The sequence below is a fragment of the Pleuronectes platessa genome, chromosome 4 (assembly GCF_947347685.1).
Source record: "Pleuronectes platessa chromosome 4, fPlePla1.1, whole genome shotgun sequence".
NCBI classification, from domain to species: Eukaryota; Metazoa; Chordata; class Actinopteri; order Pleuronectiformes; family Pleuronectidae; genus Pleuronectes; species Pleuronectes platessa.
In genome coordinates this window covers 4,012,539-4,038,992 of record NC_070629.1, presented here as the reverse complement: position 1 = coordinate 4,038,992, position 26,454 = coordinate 4,012,539, and the positions used below count along the sequence as shown (strand labels likewise).

Sequence of the window (26,454 nt, the reverse complement as noted above, 5' to 3'; positions counted from 1 at the left end):
GCCTCACATGTTGGATGATTCTTTTCTTATATAAATATTAATACACCGTTTTTATTTGTAAACCATGTCTTCATTGTATCACAAATCTTACTATATAGTTTGTATGTTTAGTACAAATGTGTGAATAAAATGTCCTCAGCATCAGGCACAGGCACAGACATTTTGGGGGGCAGATGCTCAAACCCCAAAAAAAGGGGGGGCTTGTGAGCGCCGCGGAGCATGTTGGGGCGAAATTCTCACAAGAACTTAAATAAATGCCCTGTCAGATACCAAAACACATTTGGGGTGAATTGATGACAGAGAGAGTAATTTGTATTCTTAAATATTGATGAATGAAGAACAAATTGGGCTCCAGCAGAAGGGGCACTTTTCTCATCCAGGGCAAAAGGGCCAGTGCATGAGCACCACTAGGGGTCTATCTGTGCACGTGCCTGCTCAGCATGCATACAACTGACTGGTCACTGTGGTGTCGATCATGTTGTTCCACCCCCACACACAGATGGGCTCTGAAACCATGGTGTGTGACGTCACAGACACTTACAGACAGGTACGTCACTGCAACCTGATGAAATTATATTTCTCGTTTTAAAGCTGTTGTGGAAAACATTGGCCGAAAACATGTTGGGTGCTTCAGCTCCATTGGCACCTATTCAACCTGGGCTACATCAAGAGCAGAAGATTTCATACTCATGAATTTCTCTTTGAATTGATACAAAATATTTGTTCCTTTTGACTAATCCATCAGCAATGCTAATGCTAGTTTTCTGTTTTAGCGCTTTACTTGAAGAATGGCGGATGATACGGGTCACACGTGAACGCAGCACAGATGATAACACAAGTCACGTGACAGCTGCTCCCTGCGCAGGCGCAGTGCCATAGCTCGAGCAGGTTTGAGCCTCGTGACTTTGATTTGAAATCTAAAATGAATCAAGTCGTGTCTCTCGTCACCGTGACCGTGTTCGTGTTGTTCGCTGAGTCGCTGCCTCACGCTCACCCAAAGGTAACGCGTCCGTGTCCGCTACTCTCTGTCCGAACGCTCCGTCCTGCTGTGGAGAAAACAGTCCAGTGCTACTTCTCGTCATTGTGGCTCAATGCAACTGTGTATGACTGTAAACAAGGCTTATCTGTCAATACGGTGTTGAATAGTGTGCGAGATGTAAGCCGAGTTGAAGCATGGGGAGTTGACATTAGCTTCATGCTTTCAATCACCTCCTGTCAGTGACTCTCAGAAAGATAAATACAAGATATTACATATGCAGTTGTTTTGAATTGGTTTTGGTTTGACAGCATGTCCCCTGGATTTCAAAGGAACTCAAATCAAAACAGGAATGTCTCCATTTAAAGTTCTGTTGTGTAAAGTTCTTGTGACCATATGAAGTCAGAGACAAGACAAACTAACTCAGATTATTATGTGTCGCACATTTCATTTATTGTCTCAGTCCAGGACACAAGATGGCATCCAGGCAGAGCCCCAGTTCACAGAGAAGTATTTCACTCAGACTATGGATCACTTCAACTTCAACAGCATGGGGAATGGGACATTCAGCCAGCGTTACCTGATCACAGGTCAGACCAGGTTCCTGTTACAAATATGACAAAACTACAGAGCAAATGACTCAATAGGTTGTTCTCTCTCTGTCTCTCCTTTTAGATAAGTACTGGCAGAAGGGCTACGGTCCTATTTTCTTCTACACAGGCAACGAGGGAGACATCTTGGAATTTGCCATCAACTCCGGATTCATCACAGAATTGGCTGCTCAGCAGAGGGCACTTGTCATATTTGCTGAACACGTAAGGAAAACACAGATGTTGATTTTGCTGGTTGTCTGGAAAAAGTGGTTGGATGGATGATTCAAGTTTGACTCATACTCTCCCACATGTCGCCAACTTCTACGAGTCTGTTTGGTTTTACATGATCAGCTGCTTGAACAGTAAAACAAGTCAACCAGTACAAAATCGAATCTGCTTGTGAAACCATAAAAGGGAAGTGATCATGCTGTGGCTCTGTGGAATCTCCCTGCAATCATTTAAAGTGAAACTGTGGCCTCAGAATATATTTTAATATGTAAGTGCTAAGATCAGGTCGACTGGACTTGAGTTTCTTGAAGACGTTTCACCTCCCATCCAACGTCGTAATCCCTTATGATGAAAAAACTCAGGAGGACTTTCAGCACAAACCACATCTCAGTACATTTCAAGCCACCAACACAATGAAGCAGAAACTGGTTTATCCTGGGTGGGTCAACGACCTACAAACGACTCCCAGTGAAACCAACAGCAGGTTGGGTCCAGCCACTCGGGTAACATCAACGACCCTACAAGTTAATTACCTGGGACTGTCAGCAGTCAGTTCGAAATTAAGACGTTTTTTAGCACTTGGAAATGCCGTGACACTGACGACTGAGAATCTGATGATTCTATCACAAAAGTGATTTTTTTTTAAATAAAGAGACAAAATCAACACATTAAAAAATAGACCCTGGAAACAAGGTGGTTTAGAGCATTGGTTCCCAAACTGGGGTACGTGTACCCCCAGGGGTACGCGAAGTGGTTGAGGGGGTACGCGGGGAAATATTTGATTTGCGTTTTGCATAGCTCAACATCTTTCGTGTCCTATCGCACGCGCTGCAGGGGGTACGTAGCTGGAGATTGAATGTCTGAAGGGGTACGGGACTGTATAAAGTTTGGGATCCACTGGTTTAGAGGATTAAATACATTATTATGAAAAGGAAAAACTGTAGACATCAGTAAATAAAATTAAGTAAATATTTTAATGATACTAAGAAGATGGACTGTGTCTTTTTTATTTGTGTTTTTTCTATCTATTGGCCAAAATGATATTTGATGCTGGGATCAAATGTTGGGTCAATATTCTGAAACTGTTCTCAAAGAGCTCCTGAGTCAAATTAAATTCAGTCTCAATTGTTTATAGTCAAAGTTTTGTAAATAGTTCCTTTAGAAATCAATTACCATTTGAGATGAAAAAAGGGTGTTTGTGTCAGTACCCAATGTTGAATATTGTATCAATCAATCAAATTTTATTTGTATAGCCCATATTCACAAATCACAATTCGTCTCATAGGGCTTTAACATGGTGTGAGATCATCTGTCCTTAACCCTCAGCAAGAGTAAGGAAAAACTACTAAAAACCTTTGAACAGGGTAAAAATACATAGAAACCTCAGAGAGAGCCACATGTGAGGGATCCCTCTCCCAGAACAGAAGTGCAATAGATGCCACGTGTAGGAAAACATCATCAAGATTAAAGTTTTTAGCAGCATTGATGAGGGTAAACATTTTGAAGGATAACTTCAATACTATATGTCAAGCAGTCCATCTGCAATCATAGTCTATGGTCAGCAACCAGCAGGATCATGATCCACCATCCAGATCAGATGCCACTATAGTCCACAGTCACTGTCCACTGCGGCTTATTAGGATCCATCATGAGCCGCCGCCGCGGCCCTGGTCCACCGCCCGTATCTGATGCCAACGCGACACAGGATCCGCCATTACCACTATGATCAGCCAGCACGATATAGAATCCGCCATACTGGATCCACCATTGCGACCTCTGATGCGCGATCCACAAATCGTAATCCATGGTGCGGCCACAGCGGGCCCTGGATCTGCGGGCGATAAAGCAAAGGGATTCCGGGGAAGGGGGATAGGGATGGAGAAGAGGAAGGAGAAGCTGGAAAAACAGTGGAAAATGTTGAATGAACAGATACATCTGGTGTGATTCTATATTGACAGTGAATCCCATAAAAAGACCATTGGTTTCCACTAAAGACCAATCTTTGAAAACAGCTCACATACATAGAGCAGCTGCTCTCTGTAGTTAAACAAGGTAAACAGAGCATTTGTAGGAGATTATTTGCAGTGGTTGATTAATGTTTGTGTCCATGCAACAGTATGACCCACAATGTGTTTTTCATAGTTTCTTGACCATCTTCGTCCCCCTCTGCCTCCTACAGAGGTACTATGGCAAATCCCTGCCGTTCGGCAAAGACTCTTTCAACATCCCGCAGGTCGGCCTGCTGACCGTGGAGCAGGCCCTCGCCGACTACAGTGTCATGATCACTGGACTGAAGCAGCAGCTGGGGGCCACAGACTCTCCTGTCATTGTGTTTGGTGGCAGGTAGGATGAACCCAGCCAACCTTATTCTTAGTGTCGGACTTGTGGAGTCTGTCAAAAGTTTTTATCTCATTAGTCCAAAGCTGGTTGATCTTTTTGCTAAATTAATCCCTTCTTAAGAGTATTAGAGTTTATTTTAGTGGGCAGTGTTCTAATTTAAAGTTTAACACATGAACCAAAAGGGAACAGTGTTCTGAGCTGCTTCATGCTGCCCCTTTGGTTCACTGACTCAAGTGAATTTGACCATGTTTGTTTTTTTAGATTTGTTTTATTTTGTATTAAACCAGTTCAATCCAGTCCAACAGCCCTGCAATACGTCCTGCCCTGTTATAGAGGTGTTTTTCAACTGTATTTTGATTTTACATTTCACTTTTCTCATTCAATAGTTTTTCTATTAACTGCTCAAACCATAATCCCACACTTGTCAACAATAAAACATGTAAAGGTAGCACATACACATAAACAAGAAAGACCAACGAACATTAAAAATAAACAGCAAACACATTTCATCAATTAATCATTTAGTCAATAAGATAATAAAACACGACAATAAAAAGTTCCCATCATAATTTTCTGAGCCAAGCTGACATCTTCAACAAGCACTCCAAATCTGAAACACAATATATTTGTTATTGGAGAAGGAAACGGCAAGTATTCACATTTGAGAAGCTGGCACCACAGACTCTGTTGCCTGGCAGTTTTATTCAGACAAGGACTTAAACGATCAACTGAAATAGAGCTGCAACTGTTGGTATTTTTGTTAAATCAACTAATTATTTCAGGTCTAGTTTCTCCAAATTGACCTTCATCACCTGAAGATTTAAAACAGATCACAGAGTAACAGACCACATGTTATCTGATTATAGTTTTTACCTTTGAGTAAACAATTACAGAGTTGGCTATGGTTGCCAGATTTAACAAAGTGCAGTGCTGGCTGTCAGGCGGCCTTTTACTGCTCATGTTTTCACTCCTCTGAAGTTGCCCTTCGCTCTCACATAACTGATACCTGTTCAGAAAAAAGTGACACTAACCCAGATACTCCTTAGTCTGTCTTAGGCCAGACATGACTGATGTCTCATGATGATGTCTCATCTCGGACTGTATCCTCTCTCCCTGGCTCTCCTCGTCTCTGCAGTTACGGTGGAATGCTGTCAGTTTATATGAGAATCAAGTATCCAAATCTTGTGGCCGGAGCTCTGGCGTCCAGCGCCCCCGTACTGTCCACTGCTGGGCTGGGAGATTCCCGGCAGTTTTTTCAAGATGTTACTGCTGTAAGTGCATGGACGCTCTTTCTGTTATTGCTCACTTTGTTCTTTAAGTAGACAAGTGCACTTTGCTTTATTAAACCTAACCTAAAAAGCTTCTACAACATCAGAATTTGGGCCCAATGTAATTTCTCAAACACTTAACTTTATTAAATCAGTACACTACAACAAATAATGCATGCATTCACACACACTTGTGCAAGTTTGATAACAACTTTGCTTCTCTTTCCAAGGACTTTGAGAGGGTTGCCCCTGAATGCAGAGATGCTGTGAGAGGAGCTTTCCATCAGCTGAAGGAATTAGCTGAGCGCCAAGGTGAGTCTGTGTGAGAGGATGACCTTCAGCTTATGTAGTGACAAAAAATAAATGTCAGCCTTATTTTGCTGTCTATGTTGCACAATACATATATAAAATGGCAATTGGAATGGCAACTAACAAGCAAATAGGTATACAAATAATCCTGGTTGGAAACATATGCATTTTATATATATATATAAGTGTACATGCTCCCATTTAAATGTAAATGTACACACAGTACATATATAGAGATGTTTTATAAGAGAGGTACAATTGCTTATACATTTTCAAGGTAACATATATATTGCAAGACGTTAAATTTTTCTTCCCCTGCACAAATAGATGAAAGTGTTTTGTCTTTCTAAAATGCAGAATATAAAGACATCCAGGCAGAGTTTACTCTGTGTAAACCTCCGTCATCTGCTCAGGACATCCACCAGCTGTACGGCCTGCTGAGGAATGCCTTCACTCTGATGGCCATGCTGGACTACCCCTACAGCACTCACTTCATGGGCAACATGCCCGCCAACCCTGTCAAGGTACTTTCCATTTATTTTAAACCAAAATTCTGTCCTTTAAAATGCTGTCCTTTAGTGAGAAATGTATCATATTCATTTCATCTTAAGCTGCACAATATGCAAAGAGAAAAGCAGCTGTGGAACAACAGCTAGTGGAGTGCAGCTGTGAGCCTCCAGTGTGGCTGCACAGTTTCAATTCTATCACTTACACTGTGTTTCCCTGGATTAATGAACTGAGGGGCTCAGGCTGCTCTTCTAGAGAGTCTACGTCTCGCTTATCTTCTCCGCAAGCAGCACACAGCAAAATATCTTTCAAAATAAAAAACGCAACAGCAGTTCTGTTGACTGATTCCATTCACCTGTTTAAAAGAAAAGGTTTTTATTGTGAAATCTGTGCAGGACCGGAAGATCCATGGCTTCATTTTGTTCAGACTTCATTCAGACACACAGCAGACACACAGCAGACACACAGCAGACACACAGCAGCTCCACAGCAGACACACAGCAGACACACAGCAGACACAAAGCAGACACACAGTAGACACACAGTAGACACACAGTAGACACACAGCAGGTCCACAGCAGGTCCACAGCAGGTCCACAGCAGACACACAGCAGACACACAGCAGACACACAGCAGACACACAGCAGACACACAGCAGACACACAGCAGACACACAGCAGGTCCACAGCAGACACACAGCAGACACACAGCAGACACACAGCAGACACACAGCAGACACACAGCAGCTCCACAACAGACACACAGCAGACACACAACAGACCCACAACAGACACACAGCAGCTAAAAAAAAAAAATCATTATTAAAGGAAATATATTATAATTAGGGTTAGCTGCATTAAGGATTTCCCCCTGTTAATAGGGTGTTTTTTGATAGTTTTTCCTTATTCCTGTTGAGTTTTAAGGGCAGATGATGTCACACCATGTTAAAGCCCCTTGAGAAAAAATTAGGATTTGTGAATATGTGCTAAAGAAATTGAGATACTAATTGATTGAGATCTGATTAAATATTTATTTTAAGATGAAGGAGAAAATGAGCCAAACTGAGAACAGATGAGCAGATGTGACATAAATCTGATTAGATATTTACACATCAGTTCTAATACTGACGTGTGTGATGTGCCTCTGATTTTCAGGTGGCTTGTGAAACCATGCTGAGTGGATCTGACTTACTTGCTAACCTCAGGAACACTGCAGGTAAAAGAACTGAGCCCTGTCTTATTTAAAGCAGCTTAAAACCGTGTGTGCATCACCTGAGGAGATCGATCCTACAGAATGATCACAAGTGATGTGTGGTAGTGAGCTGAAATTATACCGTTTATTTTCCCACAGTACCGTGTTTATTTTTGATTCTGGTGAATGAGGATGAGCAAGTAGACATTTACATCTCCAGTTACTTATCGGATATATTTCATGTCAAAAACCACTAGAGGGCAGTGGCGAGCTTCATATTCCATAACTTACAACTACACCTACCAGCAAATGCTTTTTTGTGGATACAATCATTAGCAAGACGACAGCATCCTGTGTGACTAAGTTTTTGGTTTAGTTTAGTTTGTCCTTTATGGAATGTGTGGGTATATGTGTGTGTGTGTGTGTGTGTGTGTGTGTTTGTGTGTGTTTGTCCGTCTCATTACTGAGTTCTTCAAGCACTTGATGGGATTTTGTCCAGAAGAAGACGTCCCTATGAAGAAACAATCTCATAATAGAAGGGAATGGGGGTGTGCTTTTATTTTGCTTTGTATCTACATCATGTCGACCTCCCTCAACCAGACACTGAAATATCCTCCACATTATCATCCTGCAGGGATTGTGTATAATTCTACTGGGCTGCTGACATGTTTCGACCTGTACAGTCTGTATCTGGAGTGTGCTGATCCCACTGGATGTGGTCTGGGCTTCAACAGCCTGGCCTGGGACTACCAGGTAACTCCACATCCACTGACAGTGCACAACGTATCATATTTGTACTGTAAATTATCATTTCGGGTTGGTTTCAGCTAAGGCTCTACTAAAAATCTACTGGATTGAAGTGTTGTGGATGGATGTATGAAAGTTAAGGGTGATATAGTATAACCCCCCCCCCCCCCCCCCCCTGCTTATACCAGTATTAAGAAAATCAAAACAATAACACTGTGCTCTCTGCGCTGGAGTTCATACGTCATGACTTGCATGTTCTAGCCAGGTGCTACCACTCACCTAAATAATCTAAATCTCCTTCTGCGCTCTTCATATATGAAAGGCAAACTCGGGAAAATGTCAGAGCCAAACTATCCATGAATTGTGCTTCATCTTAACAATGACTAACCATACTTCTGTGGTGGTTGCAGGCGTGCACAGAGGTCAATCTGTGCTTTGAGAGCAACAATGTGACGGACATGTTTCCTCCCATGTCCTTCACTGACAGAGACCGTGAGATCTACTGCTCCAAACGCTGGGCTGTGATTCCACGACCAGACTGGTTCAAAACCCAGTTCTGGGGTAATGGTGAGCTGATTCTTAGTAGTAGACATAACACAGTCTGTGTCCTGATTGTTTCGCAGCATCTTGACCTGTGATCCAGAAATGTGTGAAGAACTGGAGTTTGACGATACTGAGCAGGCAGGGTCAGCCTGAAGTATCTCTTTGTTCAGTAATATGCACTAACAGGTCTAGCGATATCACTACCAGTTTTTGTGATGCGGAAGCTTCAAACCCATATTTATTCATAGAGAACATTTTAGTGAAGCAGTGAAGAATTCCTCTGATATGAATAACTTCACATTCATTGCATTTTTTGTAAATAATGACAAATGACTAAATGTAATTTGAAGAATTTATTAAAATGTTTATATATATTTGTCAAACAGCTTGTCTGGAGGAGAGCAGTGAAACTGGAAGATTCTGCCTTTTTATAACAGTTTTGGGTCATATAGTATTTCTGGACAATCTCTAAAGGTCTTGAAGGACACCTCGAGCACATGTTGGAAATGTCGACTATGTAGGACTGCGTTATACCAATGTGATGTCACATGACAAGCACAGAGGTCAAGGAAAAACTTGAAAAGCAACATATATATATCTCATTTATGATCTGATCAGCAGTGATTCATGTGTTTTTCCAGATGTTTTGACATGAATCGTATTTTAAAACAGGAATGAAACTTGTTTCCATATTTGTCCCTTTTGATTCTCATGAACTTTGCTGTCGTGATCAGACCTCTCCACAGCCAGCAACATCATCTTCTCCAATGGAGACCTGGACCCGTGGGCAAACGGAGGGGTAAGAGATCAAACCAAGTCCGTAGACTTCAGTGAGCTGTGAAGCCACTGTGGTCGGTCGGTTGAATTAACCAGCTCTCTGCTGTTCAGGTGCGCAAGTCCTTGAGCTCATCGCTGATCGCTGTCAACATTCCTGAGGGAGCCCATCACCTGGACCTGAGGTACAACCAGCTGCTGGCCCCTGGACAGTCACTTTGAATTTAAACTCACAAGACAAAATCTAATATGACATTTCTCTATTGTTTCTTACAGAGGATCCCACGATGCTGATCCAGTGTCAGTGATCGCTGCCAGGAAAACAGAAGCAGACCTCATCGCACAGTGGGTGAAGATGGAGAGGAGAAGGTTAAAGAAGTCACACTAAAGCTCAGTCTCTCTGTCACAATATACTGGATATTAAAGAATGAATTATTGATGTGTAATAACACACAGGATAATATCCTGTAAATGATCCAGTGCCTTTTAAGTCCTTTCCATTTCTTCATGTCCTGATGCAGTATTTCACACTCCAACAAAGTGAATGTTAGTTATTGGTTTTAATGATTATGCTGAACAAACCTTATGTCTCTCTGGAACGTGGGTGTAGAATATGGTGTGTTCACTCTGGAACTGAACAAAAAGTGAGTGAACCTGTGAGTCAGTTTGTGTGATGAATGGGTTTGATTGAGTTGGATGCCAGTGAACTGTGTCATCTCAGAGGAGCTGCTCATTGCTGAGCTAATTTCAGACCATGCATGGACAGTGGTGAAAAACAACATGTTTGAAGCAGATGTAGCACCATCACTGCAGAGCAGCTTTGTTTCTCCAGTCAATCAACACAAATGTTTCTGTTCAATAAAATCTATTTAATTTTCTTTCTTTTTTTAACAGAATTAATGCAGATCCAGCCTTTATTTTACACCAAGTGACATCAACAATACATTGTGTAAGGTTTGAAATGGAAGAAAAACAACCAATACTGCCGCCTCTCTGTCAGAACAAAGCTCTTCCACATTTATATATGTAAGATCCCATCTCACAGCATTGAGAGGTCACATTTCAGACAGAGAGGACACACGCCACTCAGGACAGTGAGGAGGTCTTGGAATAAATAGATTCCAATTGCTACTTTTCCAACAATGAAAACAGGTGTCAGCGTGGAGCATCTTCAAACCTCTGCCAGCAGATGTGTATTTAGTCATGTTTTGGCTACTTCGGATAAACTCAGACTGTATATAAAAAAGACAAACTAGAACCTCTGCTGAGAAATGAATCAAATTAGCAGTCGCTCTGTGATGAACGAACCTACAAACGTGTAGTCATCTTTCAAGCCTGCAGGTAAACAGGGGCAGACAGTGTCTGTGAGGAATATGATCCTAGATTGATCAGGTTAATGCTTGACCTGCGTTTCAGGACACTTCAGGGACAGTTAGGTCCACGGGCTTCTATTTACAGTAAGTCAGACTCAATGTGAACATGTGGGTCTGCAACATGACAATGTTAAAAGCAGTCTGTTTGGTGGCTGCAACTAATATAGAAATCCATCAGTCGTCAGTGACTTTAGTCTAAAAATAGTGGCATCAGTCTTCCAAACCCACACCAGTGACTGTTATCAAAAGCACCGAAAATATCTCCTCTGTTAGTTTTTCCTGAAAGATCCTGCTTTGGAAAAAATGGCTTTTCATCAATAAGAACAAAACCAGACGCCGGGGGTGATGATATCTCCAGCATGTCTTTGGTTCAGGTTTTATGCTGAAACACATCCAGGGAGGGATCACGCAGAGCCCTTGTCAATAGGGTTTAAATACACACTGGGAGAGATAGGCATCATGTAACCCTAATGATTGATTTGAGGGAAAAATATCAATAATCAATCCTAGTGTAAAAATGATCCCCAATCGCAATTACCACACACTGTTGTAAGTCAGCAACCAGTAAAAATAGCTGGAATGAATATAAATGCACGTTCACAGACAGATAACAGTTGGTCTTTTGAATGTTGTCTGAAGCAACATTGAAGGCACACGTGAGGAAAATAACAGAATAAACTAAATGAGTTTGGTCTCAATTCAAAGTTTTTAAAAGTAACAACTACAAGTGGAGCTATGATGTAAACTAGTGTTATTGGTAGGAAGGACTGCAAACTGCTGTGGTCACTACAACAAGAACTACTCAACAAAACACTCACAATCCCAGCTCAGTGTTTAGATAGCTGCAATTACAACTTTAAATACACTAGAAATCAATATATTATGCTAAATTTATATTTAAAATGAAACGAGTCAGAAACACAAATACTAAAGCCTTGCAGAGGACAAAAGAATGAAATGGAACATTCAGCGAGAAGAGCAACTGCTCAGGACAAAAAAAAAACACAAAGAAATAAACAAATCAATGCTCAGAACCCACGACTACGCTCATAAAACAAAAGCTTCACAGTTCAGAAGTAGATCTGCTGCCTGATGACAGCTGGAATAAGTTTGTCTGTGTCCCATGTAGAGACGGATGCTGCATTCATGGCACGTGGGAGGAAAAGCTGCTACATGGTTTTGGTATAGGTCATTAACAGAGACATTTTGGGTGACCGGGGGCTAAAAACAACTTTTTTTGTAAACCTACTTTTGAACAGAGTCATGAATACTTTGAGGTTTCATACATGCTGTTTCCAAATGACAAAAATATATTTTACTAAATCCTGTGCGTGCCCTTAACCCTACAATAAACGTTTGTAGCTGCCTATGACTGGTCCGAGTAATCCATTAACAAATAACACTTTCCAAGCAGCTTCTTCTTGATCTGAGGTTAGTGAGTGGGATTATGTGCTGTGAAATCCCACCATATCCTGTATGACATGAATGCAGCACGGAACAGCAGACACACAGACTCCTTTTACACCTGGCATTAAAATGCATCTTGTATCCAGATTATATGTAGGTATGATTTTAACCTGATTTTCAGCTGGGATTAATGGGTGTCTGATCGCTCTGTTCAGCTCACGATCCATTAAAGCAACCAAGAAGAGGAGAAGAAGATGGCAGCCACCAGTGAAGCCCTAATTGTGTTTTTTCGATCTTGTCTTCTCTCCATCTACAAGTGTCTGGAGTAATGTGAGGACTGCTTCCTGTGTTTACTGGCTAATGGCTTCTAGCTGTGTAGCTGCTGCTTCACTGGTTTGAAACAGCAGCATGTCATTTTGTATTTCCAACTGTAAGATTATACTTGTGTTCAATGTTTAATCCAAATACGTCCTTGACCTCTGGAGTTGATTTGGACAATCTGATGATAAATCACATTTTAATTCAGGTATAAATGTATTAACAGCCTGTTGGCACGCTCTGCCCTGTTCAGGACGTTCTAACCAGAGCACTTGAAGACTATATACAGTGTGATGAGGAATTAGCTTTTTCCTCAGATCCCTGCAAGGCTGGCACCCATGTGAAAACATGTGGGCAGAGCAGTCAGGTTCTCGGTGCAGCAGGCAGCAGCGGTTGGTTTCAGTTCACACAGCTGGTGGCTGCTGTCAGGGAACGTTTAGCTGCTTTCACACCTCGCACTGAGGTAAGACCACCAGACACTGGCTTTGTGTCAGAATGGATTACATTCTGTTTCAGAAACATCTCCATTGTAATAATAATACAATGCAGGGCTACAAATTAAGACATGGACGTGTTGGAGGATTTCTCTGGAATAAAAATTGTGATTTTTGTTGGAAATTGAACATGTTTGACAATCTGAAAATATCAATTCAAACATCTGTATCAGTCCAACCTGACACTCCACCTCCCCATAATAAGAAAGTCACATTCAGGATCATCTCCAGTGCTGAAGTTATCTGAGAGAGAGAACAGAAACCTTTGTCTGCTCCTCCAGAAAACACTGTCACCAACACAAATCCTAAAGATTTTTTTTTATAAATAAGCTACACACTGGACCAGGCTCCTGTTATTTCACCAAGACAGTTGGCACAGAGCAAACTAAAGATCCAATTAGAAAAGAGGCTTTTCCATCTGTGTTCAGGGTGGTTTTGGCAGAGGTCACTCACTGAGACAGAACAGATGTAGCTATCATGTTGGTGTTTGACCAACCCTGAGATAATTTGTTGTGTTTATACATGTCATTTGAGTCCTTCGCTGTGTGTGTCACGCAGTGGAAGGCCAAATAGGCAGAGGATGAGCTTCAGTGTTGAAGACATACTGGTCTAAGCTGATGAGGTCGGGGTCATCTGAGAAGAGCAGGTACAGATATTTCAGGGTCTCTCCGAGGAAGAAACTCTCCATCTTGTCTTGAGGACTCGGGTAGTCTGGGTCGCGCACATTATTGATGGAGGTATAGCCACCGGAGGAAACCTGGAACACACACATTCACAACTCATTTGAGATATAAAAGAGAAGATACAATTCCGCGGGGACAGTTTGGTTTGACGTGGTTCCTAATTTCTGCTCTGACTTGGAAATGAGTTAATAATCTCACATAACTGTGCACTGAACAACAGACCTGTTTACTCACACAGACTCCAAATCAAGACATTTTACCTTGGTGTACTTGTTAAAGTTTTTAAGAATCTCCCAGCCCCACTGCTGGTACTTGAGGTCCTTGGTGAACCTGTAAAGGTAGAAGAGACTCTCCACAGTCTCTGGTCGCAGGAGGTTGTGTCTATCAGCAAGCTAGAACAGACAATACAAAAGAGACGCAAACAATAAATTGTGAGTCACATCTGAAACTTAGGCTTTAGTCCCATTTTTGCTGATTTCCTGTGTTTCTTCTGTAACACTAAAAATATCTCAACCTACTTTCACATCGATGTCTCGGATGCTGCCCTCATGCATATTGAAGTGGACAATCTCTGGACTGAGGCCCGTCTCCATCTGCACGTACATCTGGTAGCAGGTCTCCATCAGCTGTTTAGCCAGATCCATATGATCAGCAGGCAGGCCGTTGTGAGCACCGAGGGCCAGAGTGCCGGGCAGGAAACACACTAGATGGTCCTGAAAGCACAGACAAATACAGTTGAGTCCTCCATACTGGTATGAATGGCCAGTTAATACATTCATTATCTGATTAGTGATATCTGATTATAATTCAAATTCTACAGCTTACTGGTTGAACAGAATTGGGAGCAACAGGAGATGGTTATGAATATTACTGACCATTTTAGTGCTGAACTGTCCATGTGAGACCTCTCCTATAAAAGTAAGGCCATTAGGAGAAGACTTCTGCAGCATGTTCTTCTTAATACCTTCTATTGCTTGCAGATAGTCCTCCAAGAGCCTAAAATCACACAGAGAGAGAAAGAGAGAGAGAGAGCGAGAGAGAGAGAGAGAGAGAGTTAATGATTGGAATAGCACTCTTGAGCATGAAAAGGGAAAAGAAGCTGGTAGAGTGAAGACATTTGACACTTGGAGATTGACATGCTATGATTGGGGATGGAAATGTCATAAATAAGAATAAGACTTAATTGAAGAATAAAACATGGAAATACAGTGCCTTCAGTATACACCTAATATAACCTATTATGAAGAAAAGGTGAATTTTAAAATCGTAGAAAAGGAAACACTGAAATCTAAGAACGCATTCAGACGTTTTAAAAGCACCACACAACATCAAGTTCACCACATGAGTGAAGCTTTCCACAGAGAAATTTATCATGAAAGATCACAGGAAGCACTCTATTGATACTGAGCTGACACAAATCTTTTCTTGTAAAGTTTCTGCTGTAATCACTAACTGTGTGTCAGTATCTCCAGATATTAATGAGAGAGCATATTTTTTCTTTTAAAAACACAGCTCTCTGCGGAGCTCAGAGACAGGTGTTTTGGTGTGTATCTGTAGTTGATTTCAAACGATATGTAGCAAATGTAGCCTTCAGCATCATGTTTGGCGGAAACCCGGTAAAATCTTTTAGTGAACTATCCCTTTATGTTCAGAGATATGTTTCCTGAAACCCTGGCTAAGAGTGATGAGGTTCACCTTCAGACAGGAGAAAGATCCTAAGCTCTCACGGCCAAGACAAGACAGGAGTGGCATGAGCACATCTCTGTGAATCTTGTCTCTGCGAGTTGTAGATTCAGTAGTCATTACATTATTGCATCAGTAAGACTCACTAATATTTATCCAAAGACAAGACAGATACCTAGTTTCTAGCAGTTTCTTGCACAGTATTTACAGAGCTGACTTTGCAAAAGAAGCAGTATGATCCTTTAGTTTCTGAGTGTTTCCAAGTGTCAGGTCTGGTTATGCCAGTAAACAGAAGGCTCTTGTGGCTCAACTCACTGGTTGTCCTTCTTGCCTCCCTGGATCCACTGCTTCAGGAGGTATTCATAGTAGCTGTCGGCTCTGGCTCCAAGTGTGTAGATGCCTTGATGGGTGAACTGTCCATTGTTTGTGTTGATGAACATGGGAACAAGACCGTCCAGCTTGCCGTCCAGCTTGTGGACCTGATTCATAACCTCGGCCACCGCAGCCTGGAAAATCAAGGTCAGAGGTCAAACAGAGAGATCTGTGGGTATTTTTGTAAAATTCATTCAATGACTCAAAGTAAAGTGTATCTTTTTAAATTGCAGAGAAGAAATTCGGGATGATGAACCCACAGTAGCCTGCCGATATATTTTACAAACTATCTCTACTACTAACAAACTACTAACAAAAGGCAGTCTGGACTCTCCTGTGCGAGGAGGAGTAAGTATTTGGCGGGGCTGCTCAATGTTTACAGAGAAGAACAAAAGGTGAAAGGATAATAATTCATCACACCTTCATGCTGCACTGCAGTAATTAATATTGTCTACACACAACACTACCAGGTAAGTTTGATAGATCCTTGGTGACCAGTGCAGTTTACAAAAAGTTGTGTTAAATCGTACAGACAAGAATCAATAATTCCATAATTTACATCAGCTTGCAAACATTGTCCAATCCTTATAATATTTCTGGAAAGGGGTCCAGCTAAGTTAAGAATGACTGCAACAGAAAAAGATTATTTCTGGCAGTGGGTTGTAAAAACAATTGTTTTGGGGTGAGAAGCCAGCTGCATGAATTACTACATGGTCTTGTTTCCATTTCCTCTCTCAGTTATCAGTGTGTTTGTTTGGATGGCTGTGTGATCTGGGGGGTCGAGTCAAACCCTGTGGATACTAAGCTCTAGAATTTGTAATGAAGCAACTAAGGAATCAGACAAAACAGCAGATTTCCCCCTCAGTACCAATTTTTAACATGGTAAAACCCCAGCTTCAGTTCTGTGTTGACCTTAATGCAGGGCTGAAAAAAATACTTCATTCTGCATAGGTGTTACAAAACAACACCTGCAGATTGGGAGTGATTTTCTGTCACTGTTATATATAAAATACCAGAATGTTAGGAAAAAAATAAATAACTCGATGACATCAAGTTGTCTCAGCCAAAGCGCAGACAGAGAACTGAGCCAAAGTGAAAAACGTCACCTCGTACTGGGGATCCTGGGTGAGGCGACTGAGCTCTTTGAACTCCAGCTGGATGCTTGTAACCTCAGCCACTGTGCTGTCTGAGGTCCAGCGAGGGGAGTGGGCTGTACCTTTCCCGATGTTCACATCAGAGAAGGGGATCTTGGACGGGGTGTTGAAGGCAGGCATCAGTCTCGAGCCGATGTCTTTCTATAAAGGAAGAACAGAGATTATGTGCCGATGTTTGCTGCTGTAAGTCAGTGAAAACCAGACCTGATTTTTGAAATGATGAGGGTGGTGCACAGTTTAGTTGTGTGTACTCAACCACTTTGAGTTGTATTGCTGTTTGTGACCGGAGCCTATATTATTTTACCGTCTTCTGTGTTAAAGAGATCGTTCACCCAGAAATGAAAATTCACTCATTATCTACTCACCACTATGCCGATGGAGGGGTGGGTGAAGTGTTTGAGTCCACAAAACACTTTGAAGTTTCAGGCGTAATCAGTGTTGCAGCCGAAACCAATACAATTGTTGAAATTTGTGAACTATCTTCAGACATAAAAAAAACGACAGAAAAAACATAAAATGCCTCCATACTGCTCGTATGGTGACATAAGAGTGTCTGGAAGCCCGATATTCATATCCGACTCAAAACAGCATAATTTTCACTGTTTTTAGCCTAAATGGCTGCTAATATCGGTGCATTCAGGAACCGTCCGAAATGCTAACACCTGCTAGCTTAGCCACTTCTGCAGGAAATTTAGGCTGAAAACACAGGGGAAAGGACCTGGGTTCGAGTCCAATTTGAATGTCGGGGCTCCACACAAGCAGTTTGGAGGCATGTTATGCTTATTCTGTCATTTTATTAAGTCTGAAGATAGGTCACTAATGTCTTCTATTGTATTAGATTCGGCTGCGGCACTATTTACCCCTGAAACTCCAAAAGTGTTTTGTGGACTCAAACACTTCACCAACCCTCGGCATAGGTGTGAGTAGTTAATGAGTGAACTTTCATTTCTGCGTTAAACAAATAATCCTAATTCATTAGTCAATCAAGAGAAAGTTAAACTGCAGTACTTTTAATGTGTGTGTGATATGTGAAGATTTTCGGTTTCTAAGATAGGGAAATTAATTAGTAGCTAAATTTGGTACAATACATTTCTCTTAGTAGACCTGTTTTATAGGAAAGGTAACATTAAATTAATTGTGTTGAGATCTGGCGCTAGGTAGGGGAAACACTGTGGTTTCAGTAACATGTATAGGAAATATGTAATAGCATCCAGACTGAACAAGAGGATATTAGTTACCATTTGTAAGTCAAAGCTTTAAGCTATCAAAAGTTTTGTATTCATGTCTCTTTCTGCTTCAGAGGCTGACAACAGAAAAAAGATTATTACTGGCAGTGAGTTGTAAAAACAACTGTTTTGGGGTGAGAAGCCAGTTGCATGAATTACTTCATGGTCTTGTTTCATTACATTACATTTAATTTAGCTGACGCTTTTATCCATGTTTTCATTTCCTCTCTCAGTTATCAGTGTGTTTGTTTGGATGGGTGTGTGACCTGGGGGGTTGAGTCCAAACCTGTGGATACTAAGCTAAGAATTTGTAATGAAGCAATGAAGGAATTGCTATGCGTTTCAAACACTAAAAGGAACCAGACAAAACAGTGGATTTTTGCCTCGCTGCCAATTTTTAACATGGTAAAATCCCCAAATGTTTGAGTCCCGTAGTCTTGTTTCTAAAAGAATGACATTAACCAATACAGTCAAACTGCTGACTTTAGAGTAACATATAATGATCATGTAATCATCATGATATCAGCTCATTTTAATCACAATTTCACCATACTTGCAACTAGTTGCCACCACTTATTGTATAGAATCAATTCGGCAAAAACTGGGCCAAAGGTTTTTATGTATCTAGGAATAAACATGACCGAGCTATAAATGTCGCTGCCGCCAGGTTAAATCTGGAAGGTGAGTGGGTTTGAGTATTCTTGTGGCCAAAAAAATGTATGTTTTTGTAAATGTTGGCAATTCTGTTTGCTCTTCACAACTAGTTTAAACAACTTTTAGGTTTTAGAGTATGCTTTTATTCTGCACCATTGGTCTTAATTAGGTAAAGAGGTTAAGCTCTGTCTGCAAACTTATTGGCAGATTAAATGCAATGGAGAAGGTGATGCTTTCTCTCTTCTTCAGTGTGTTTAATACCTGTTTACATAATTTCTTCTTCATGTGGCTATAAATGTTGTTAAATGAGAGCCTGTGTGTTGTACTCACAGCTTTGTCTAAAAACAGGGTGTCTCCAGTTAGATGGTAGGTGCTCAGCAGACCTCCCAAGATGCGAATGGTGCTCTCAAACAGGTTGACATCAACATTCTTGTTGAAGGACAGCTCTGTTGCCACCCACGCCCTTGCTTCTTCAAATTCTGTAAAAAAAAACATTCGTGCCAAGAATAATTATAATAATAAGCAGAGAAGATTTACTAATACATGAAATGCAACTGGTTTAAGATTACACTAAAGCTATTGCCATTATGAACAATTTTTGTGTCTTTTTCTTCTCATTCTCGTCACAGTACTCACTAAATTACTAAATGTGCTCCAGTGGTTTAGGTTCTACAGATGATTTTATATATTTTGACAACAAGCTTTGCAACCTTCCCCTGTGAGCTTCCCCCTCTTCAGATTAACATTTCAAGCATTCAGGAGACAAGTATTTGATTCAATGTTTAGTGTTTGAAGATATGGCCTACCTTCTTTAAGTCCCAGTATCCACATGGTATCCAGGGCATCAATAAGCGTCAAACCAAGGCCAAACCACTCGCCGTAGGACTTGGAGATGGGCCTAAGCTCATCATGGCCCCAAGCAAAATTTTTATAGCCCTTCCATGCATGTCTGAAAGATTCCCGCACCGTCTCCAGCCGGCTAGTTTCTAGAACACACAAGATGCCAGTTTATGATCCCCTCTCACTCCAAAGATCAACAAGGAATCAAATGACATGATTGCTGAAGTGTATTTTAGAAGTATATGGTCAGACTCAAAGCCTCTAAGAAACTGTGATACATCGGCTTTTATTTAAATAAATACTAAATTATACATGTGAATTCATAAATAATTGAGGTAAATAAAACAACAGATACCTGACTCTTTGGATATTATGACTTCTTGGTTGGTAGGTGAATCCTCCTTTCCCCCATCCTTGGTGCCCTCTGGGACCTGTTCAGTGTCATGCCAGCTGAAAGTCACCGGTGGAGAGAGAAATTAGCCACATGAACTACATGCAGAGAACTTTGGTTGTAATCACATTGCCAGTGTCACCTGATAATTGCCTCCTCCTCCCCTTCTTTCTTGCCGTCAGCCACCTTGTCCACCACCACTGTATCTGAAGTGTTTCCTTTCCTCTGAAGGCGATTCCGAAGGACAGGTGGCCCTCTCTTATTGGATAATTTCCTCTGCAGCAAATAATTACATGATTTAAAAAAGTATTTAACCATTTAAAACATCACTTCATGGAATATAATGCTTTTCTAGTCTCATTGACAACTCAAAGCATTCACACCATCAGTTACATTCACCCTTTTACACACATTCATACAGCACTTTTATACAAAGTGCTTTTTCCATCAAACATCATTCGCAAACTGACGGAACAGCCATCAAGGAGTCACAGATCAAAAGAAAAATATTTCATGCTTCTAAAATTTGAAGTAACCTTGTGACAGCCTTCAGAGAACAGAACCCGATAATTACAAACCTGGGAAGGTAGTTCTGGCAGTGCTGGGTGGCCCTGTTTGATAGGCTCAGGCAGCACATGAGGGATGACAGGCCTCAGTACGCTGTTACTGTCCATTTTGTGCTCCACATCTGGAAGGCCTCAACACACATACAAAAGGGTTTTATTAATCAATAGGTTAATACAACGTCTGCAGCTGAGACTTAAAAAAAACAACCCTCCAATAATATTGCACCATTACTTATTTCTTCATCTAACTATAAATGGAGGAATCTCTGTCCATTTATCTTACACAGTGAGCTGCCCGTCCTGTTAGCATGTTTAAAGTTGTTTTCAGACATGACGTGTGGGTAAAGTCCATCGACTTGGGTCAGCACTCTATCTGCTGTTTGCTTTTCACACATGCACAACACAGTGGGAGGTTCTGCACGCTCTCACAACAGCAATAAATCCACTGCTTTATTCAGGCGAGTAGTGGAGCAGCCAGGTGCAGCAGGCAGAGGAAGGAAGTAAAGTGTTCATTCTACTGCATCATCATGATAGGTCACAAATCCAGCTTCACACTGAATGCTCTAAAACTAGTCGACACAATAGGAAAATAACAGTAAATGTGTCAAGTGCAAGAATTTGGACATAGTACTTCGCCAGCTAAACCACAGCTACTGTGCAGTCTCATGGAGGTTGAGCTTCGACTTTCAACACAGTAGACTAGCAACTTTATCCGAAGGTTTTATTAATCTTCCAGATCTTGTCTGTACTTCCAAAATTTCTTAATGACGTTTTTTTCAGACAGTGAAAATGTGGAAGCTCTTTGATTGCTGTGTATTGCACGCTTCTGATTCATGGGGGTAAGTTGGCTTCTTTTTCTCACCATCAGACAGTTTCTGAGAGGAGCCTTTTAGTTTTAGAGTATTAAGGTTTGAATATCCAAAGACCCCATTCAGACCTGTTACTAACATCCGTCCTGAGTGATCTGTTCAAAAGAGGTCAGTGCCAGGTTTAGTGGGACATGCAAAAATGGCCCCTGGGTCGGCCCTGAACCTGGGCCTCTGCCGGCCGAGACCTTAGATCATCTGGTAGAGCTGCCGCTCCAGTTTAAACATATTTAAAGCCTCATGTATTTGTCTGTAGCTACAGCCACAATATCACTGATCACCAAATAATGACTGATTTTTCCGAAGTTTTTCTAGAGAGGTCAAATCATTCTTTAAAGCTGCACACATTCATTCCCTCCGCCTCCTGACTCTGCTTGCTCCTGTTCTCTCTAGCTTGTGCCGACACACACACACAAACATTGTCCTCTGACACACCTGTAAGCTCAAACTAGGTACAAATGACATAATTTGGTTTCCATCAACACACGATGGTTGTGATTATTTGCACAGAGAGCAGGGACCTGAGATCCGGTCACATGGTCACAGGAGACACTTTCAGGACGCATATTAATGCCATGTGTAAACACATGTATTTAACACTGTCCAATTGTGATCAGATCTCTGAGGACAGATTTTAATAACAGATCTGAAGAGGGCCAAAGACTTTCGGTCTGGGTCATCAGCACATATTCTGAAGACAATTCTTCGGCTACCAATTCCTAGTGAGTCCATTAACATTTACTGAGTTGATAAAGTTCTAATTCTTCTCACTTCAAGCATTAACAAAATATTGTCAACATTGCACACTTGTGCAAACGTATGCATTCCTGTCAACATTAAACACATTATTCTGTTGGCATTGATATCAGGCCAGTAGCTCAGACATAAAATCCCATGGGAAATGTTTAATGTATGAAAAGCCTTACCTCTGACGTGTTCAGTGACGGTAGGATAGGTGGCAATCCCACAGATAAACATAAGGACAAGGATGAAGAGGATGAGGCTCCGCTGCAGCCTGGACAGCTGCTTCCATTTCTGAAGGCACACAGAAAGAGACAGATGGAGAAGAATGTCAGTTTCAACGCAGCTCCTGCAGAACATACATCTTGACCAAACAAGCAGCAGTTAGCAACATGACTTACAGGTCACATCCCTCAAACTCAATACATTATGTGGTCTTGTGCTGCTAAAATGTTTTTGAAGAGAATAGCAAATGTGGAGCAGTTTTGCTGTGGTGATTGATTTGTTACCATCAATCAATTAATATAATTTCCTGTCTGTGTAAAGCAGTGGGGTTAGGGTTGTGGTCTATAAATAAACTGACTTGACCAAGATCTTCTTATTTCATCACACTGCCTGTACATTGACACTCAGCCCCTCCCTTCTCCGCTCTCTCCATCTCCTCAACTCTCCTCCTCACATTGAGACACACACACAGTTGCCAATGGTCACCTGTAAACTCAGACTGGCTAAAAACAACATCTGGTTTTATGAAAAGCAATGTTGCATATGAGAGGAAGTGAGACCTGAGTGGTGACATGAGAAGGCAGCTGTGAAGGGACTGACTGAGAGCTGTCGACTTGTGATCAGTTCTCTCAAGACTAATGTTAAAACAGGTCGGAAAAGGGATAATCTGCACTGGGACTGGTTTATTATACAATATATTATAACATGCCATCTTTTGGTATGACCAACAGTAGCTATTATGAATATGAGAAGAGCTCCAGTGAATTTTAATCCACTTTAATTTTTAAAAGCAAAGCTTTGTGCTACATGAACATGATGATATCATTCTCACACACACACACACACACACACGCGCATACACACTTCAAATCCTGATTATCCTAATTACTAAAATGTCATGTTTGAACAGAACACTCTAAAGAGTCAAATATATGTGCTGCAATTGTTGTTTTGACTTCACTATTGAAGTCATGGGGCTTTCCTTACTCTGCCAAATGCACTGATTGGAAATGTTATCACATTACAGTTTTTGCGATTGCATAAACACTAAAATCAAAAGTATTAAACAATAATCAAGACTTTACACTCATGGAGCAAAACATCGGGCCAGATTTGCACCACTATAAGCACAATGTCAGCTTCACACTTTTTGCAAAAAAATACAGTGATTTGCAAAACACTAAAAATACTTGTATACATTAGGAAGAGGAAGAAGAAGAGGAACAGGAACAGGAAGAGGAAGACCTGAAGCAGGAGGAAAAAGTGCTCAAAGAAGAAGAGGACCGAATTTATCAAATGAAATTCCCGCAACACTAGTGGACCATGTCGTGAACCACAGATTGAAGCTGAGGGAGGCTGGACTAAGAGTTCAGCCAAATCTTAGCAGATATACAGTGGCAATGTGGCATCTGTCATTCTAACCTGTACTGGATACAGAATTTTCTGTTTGTCTGATATTTGCTGAGCTTATAGTGTTATGCACACTACTGTAGTAGCATGAAAACTGAGACTTGTTGTGATTCTCCATGTTGACATGTTGACTGATTTGGGTATAGGGAGAGAAATAACTATAATTTCATCAGTCTGCAGCATTGGTCTTGTGTAGTGTTTGGTGAATTTATTGTATACAGTACTCTAATCACTGAGAAGTAGAATTGTTAAAAGTGTTTTAGTTAGCCACAGCAGTGTGTAACTGGCTCAAACAGAATTAGGTCATATGAAACGTGTGTGTTTCATACGGTAATAAAATATAGTTTTGATAAATTATTGTATAGTTTTTACGAGAGTGTTTCATTTTGCAAAGGATCTGAGGTGTTCTGCTAATTGGGTGTGTGGTTGTGCTAATTGGGTGTAGTGTTTTGAAAAACCAGGCCCTGTATTAAAAATCGTGCTTAAGCAATTGAGAAAAACTGTAAGAGTTCTGGGGAGGTCAAGTTGTACGGCTGTCACAGATAGAATAGAAGTCTAGTTTACTACATTTATAATTAGAAAAAGTCATAAAATACAACAAGCCCAACTTTGCAATTATGATGTGAGGACACAACGTAGCACCTGCTAGACAATTCAAGTTGACCACCAGTTTGATTGTTTATCTACAGCTTAACATTACCCCTCACTTCACGAATGATCCCAGAGAAGATACACAATTTATGTTTATGTTTCATCCTAGAAATTGAACCACAGTTACTTTTCCACAGATATACTGGCGAGCATCAGCCGCCTTAATCAGCTACGAGGAAAGTGGGACACAGCGGTGGTGTCCTGTTTAGAGCAGGGTGGAGGACACCAGAGCACTGGGAACATGAGAGGAGAGACGGAAATTCCTGCCTGATGAGCAGCCGCTTGCTGCGACCCACTTACCCTCCAGCAGGACTGTCTCCTCCAGTGCTTACTGTTGTTGTAACCTCCACTTCCTTGTCCAGCAAGGCTCAGGGATACATAGTCCTGGCGAGATGGTGGGTGCATTTCTGTAGAGGAGCCCTGGGGGACAGACACAGACACAAACAGACACAAACAGACACACACAGACACAGACACACACAGACACACACACAGAGGGCAGTGAGTGAGAGGAGAGCTGGGTGGGAGGTGTGGTGCTATTAACCCAGCTAGAAATAAGCTAGAGGGGGAAGCATGTATGGCTGGTGTTATTACATTATTATTATTAAAAGCACAATGTGTAACATATCCAGAGCAGAGTTCCACCCCCTCTACACTCCCTTCACACAGAGTACAAAGCTAACTCAAGTTGCTAGAAGCCAGTTCCACAGCAAACATCGCCCTGGTCCCGAGCAGCGGCTGAGCACTGACTCACACACAGTTCATTCTGGATGGTATTGTTCATCCCAGGGGGAACGGCAGCTAGCTGGCGAGCCGCGGAGCTCTAATCACACCTGCACACGCCACCATACAATGACAACTGTATTAATCAACAGGCTAACTTTGTAACCTACCTACGTGGAAACTGGATGTAGACTGGTGGTAAATTGCACAGCACTTATCCAGTAGATATGTCATGTGTCACAGGAGACACTGCACACGGAGGAATTAGCTTTAACTGCAGAATAAGGCGCTTTTACCTTTCACACAGGAGGGGAACCTCGGCGCTCTCTGCCCGTAGCTCTGCCGCGGCTCCCTCGGCGACGAGCCACTGTGTGGAGGTCGTGTTTTGGCGGGTTCACAGCTCAACTGTGGACCGAGGCATCGCTTGAGGCCTAAAACAAGCGATACCGCAGGTGCATACTGTGACACCTTCAAAATCCAGCGGAGACACTATTTAAAACACCCCGGCGACATAGTGGGCACACCTAATCCAAAATGGAAACTACTACCGGTACATACAAATAAACTGGGTTTACCTTGAAAAGTATCCAGCGTTACAGAGGCGACAGGTTTAATCCACCGGAGACGTTGGAGCTGGCGTCAGTTACAGGAACAGCCTCGGCGGCCTGTTCATGTTTAAAAGCGATTAAGTGAGATACGAGCATCGGGCGGTCGAGGGAGATCCACTTGTGGCTGAGCTGCTGCTTCTCTGACAACATAAAATCAGATGGCTGCGTGCTGCCTCCACGCTCTCCTCCAAACATCGGATAAAACAGACGCGTCTGTGTGTAAATGAGACTGTTTCAAAAGAATGAAACACTCAATACAAAACACCTCTTCTGTTTTAGTCAAATCCAAATGAGTTTTGTTTTACATCCACAGTTTTAATTTCGCATCATTCTTCAAAAATCACATTCATTTATTACATTGTGTGAAATGATTACACACGTTACCAGTTCTCTGCCAGATCTAAAGAGTCAATGGAAATACACTGACATCTAATCCTGCCCACTAGAGGGCGCATTGTTGGATTGGTGATTCTTCGACATGTATACAACACTATGTATAGATGTCTGTGGTTTATACTGTCTACTGTTCTCGCATCGAGCTAAACACAAGAATCTAATTGTCATGTAAATGGTGGGGCACAAAATGTCACAAT

General features: G+C 41.6%; 2 protein-coding genes across 6 annotated transcripts; one reads left to right on the top strand and one right to left on the bottom strand.

Annotated features, from left to right (window-relative positions):
* The first annotated feature begins 840 nt into the window (after positions 1-840).
* Positions 841-11,833, top strand: dpp7 (dipeptidyl-peptidase 7). The gene is made up of 13 exons (XM_053421858.1): positions 841-1,000; positions 1,440-1,566; positions 1,652-1,791; positions 3,977-4,140; positions 5,273-5,408; positions 5,636-5,717; positions 6,072-6,238; positions 7,376-7,436; positions 8,047-8,165; positions 8,570-8,726; positions 9,437-9,501; positions 9,591-9,661; positions 9,753-11,833. The coding sequence occupies exons 1-13, from the start codon at positions 923-925 to the stop codon at positions 9,862-9,864; spliced, it is 1,479 nt and encodes a 492-aa protein (XP_053277833.1). The 5' UTR covers positions 841-922; the 3' UTR covers positions 9,865-11,833.
* man1b1b (mannosidase, alpha, class 1B, member 1b) lies at positions 10,325-26,066 on the bottom strand. Of its 5 annotated transcripts, none has more exons than XM_053421854.1 (15): positions 25,829-26,058; positions 25,550-25,721; positions 24,831-24,950; positions 22,430-22,538; positions 20,650-20,768; positions 20,214-20,347; positions 20,036-20,130; positions 19,647-19,826; positions 19,171-19,319; positions 16,913-17,101; positions 15,750-15,940; positions 14,627-14,747; positions 14,270-14,464; positions 14,012-14,143; positions 10,325-13,825 (listed from the first exon to the last, which is right to left on the bottom strand). In XM_053421854.1, the coding sequence occupies exons 3-15, from the start codon at positions 24,933-24,935 to the stop codon at positions 13,619-13,621; spliced, it is 1,926 nt and encodes a 641-aa protein (XP_053277829.1). In that variant the 5' UTR covers positions 24,936-24,950; positions 25,550-25,721; positions 25,829-26,058; the 3' UTR covers positions 10,325-13,618. The 5 variants fall into 5 exon arrangements, with proteins under 5 accessions (XP_053277829.1, XP_053277828.1, XP_053277830.1 ...); XM_053421853.1 differs by having other exon boundaries at positions 25,550-25,684; XM_053421855.1 differs by lacking the exon at positions 25,550-25,721 and having other exon boundaries at positions 20,650-20,759; positions 25,829-26,066.
* Between the last annotated feature and the right edge of the window lie 388 nt (positions 26,067-26,454).

Excerpts from the sequence above, each read along its gene's own strand:
- dpp7 (XM_053421858.1), top strand. The coding sequence starts at position 923 with ATGAATCAAGTCGTGTCTCTCGTCACCGTGACCGTGTTCGTGTTGTTC. Across the intron at positions 7,437-8,046 it reads TAACCTCAGGAACACTGCAG|GGATTGTGTATAATTCTACT; the intron begins GTAAAAGAACTG and ends ATCATCCTGCAG. Across the intron at positions 8,166-8,569 it reads GCCTGGCCTGGGACTACCAG|GCGTGCACAGAGGTCAATCT; the intron begins GTAACTCCACAT and ends TGGTGGTTGCAG.
- man1b1b (XM_053421854.1), bottom strand. The coding sequence starts at position 24,935 with ATGCACCCACCATCTCGCCAGGACTATGTATCCCTGAGCCTTGCTGGA. Across the intron at positions 14,748-15,749 it reads GGAGGCAAGAAGGACAACCA|GCTCTTGGAGGACTATCTGC; the intron begins GTGAGTTGAGCC and ends GTGTGATTTTAG. Across the intron at positions 14,144-14,269 it reads TCCGAGACATCGATGTGAAA|CTTGCTGATAGACACAACCT; the intron begins GTAGGTTGAGAT and ends TGTCTGTTCTAG.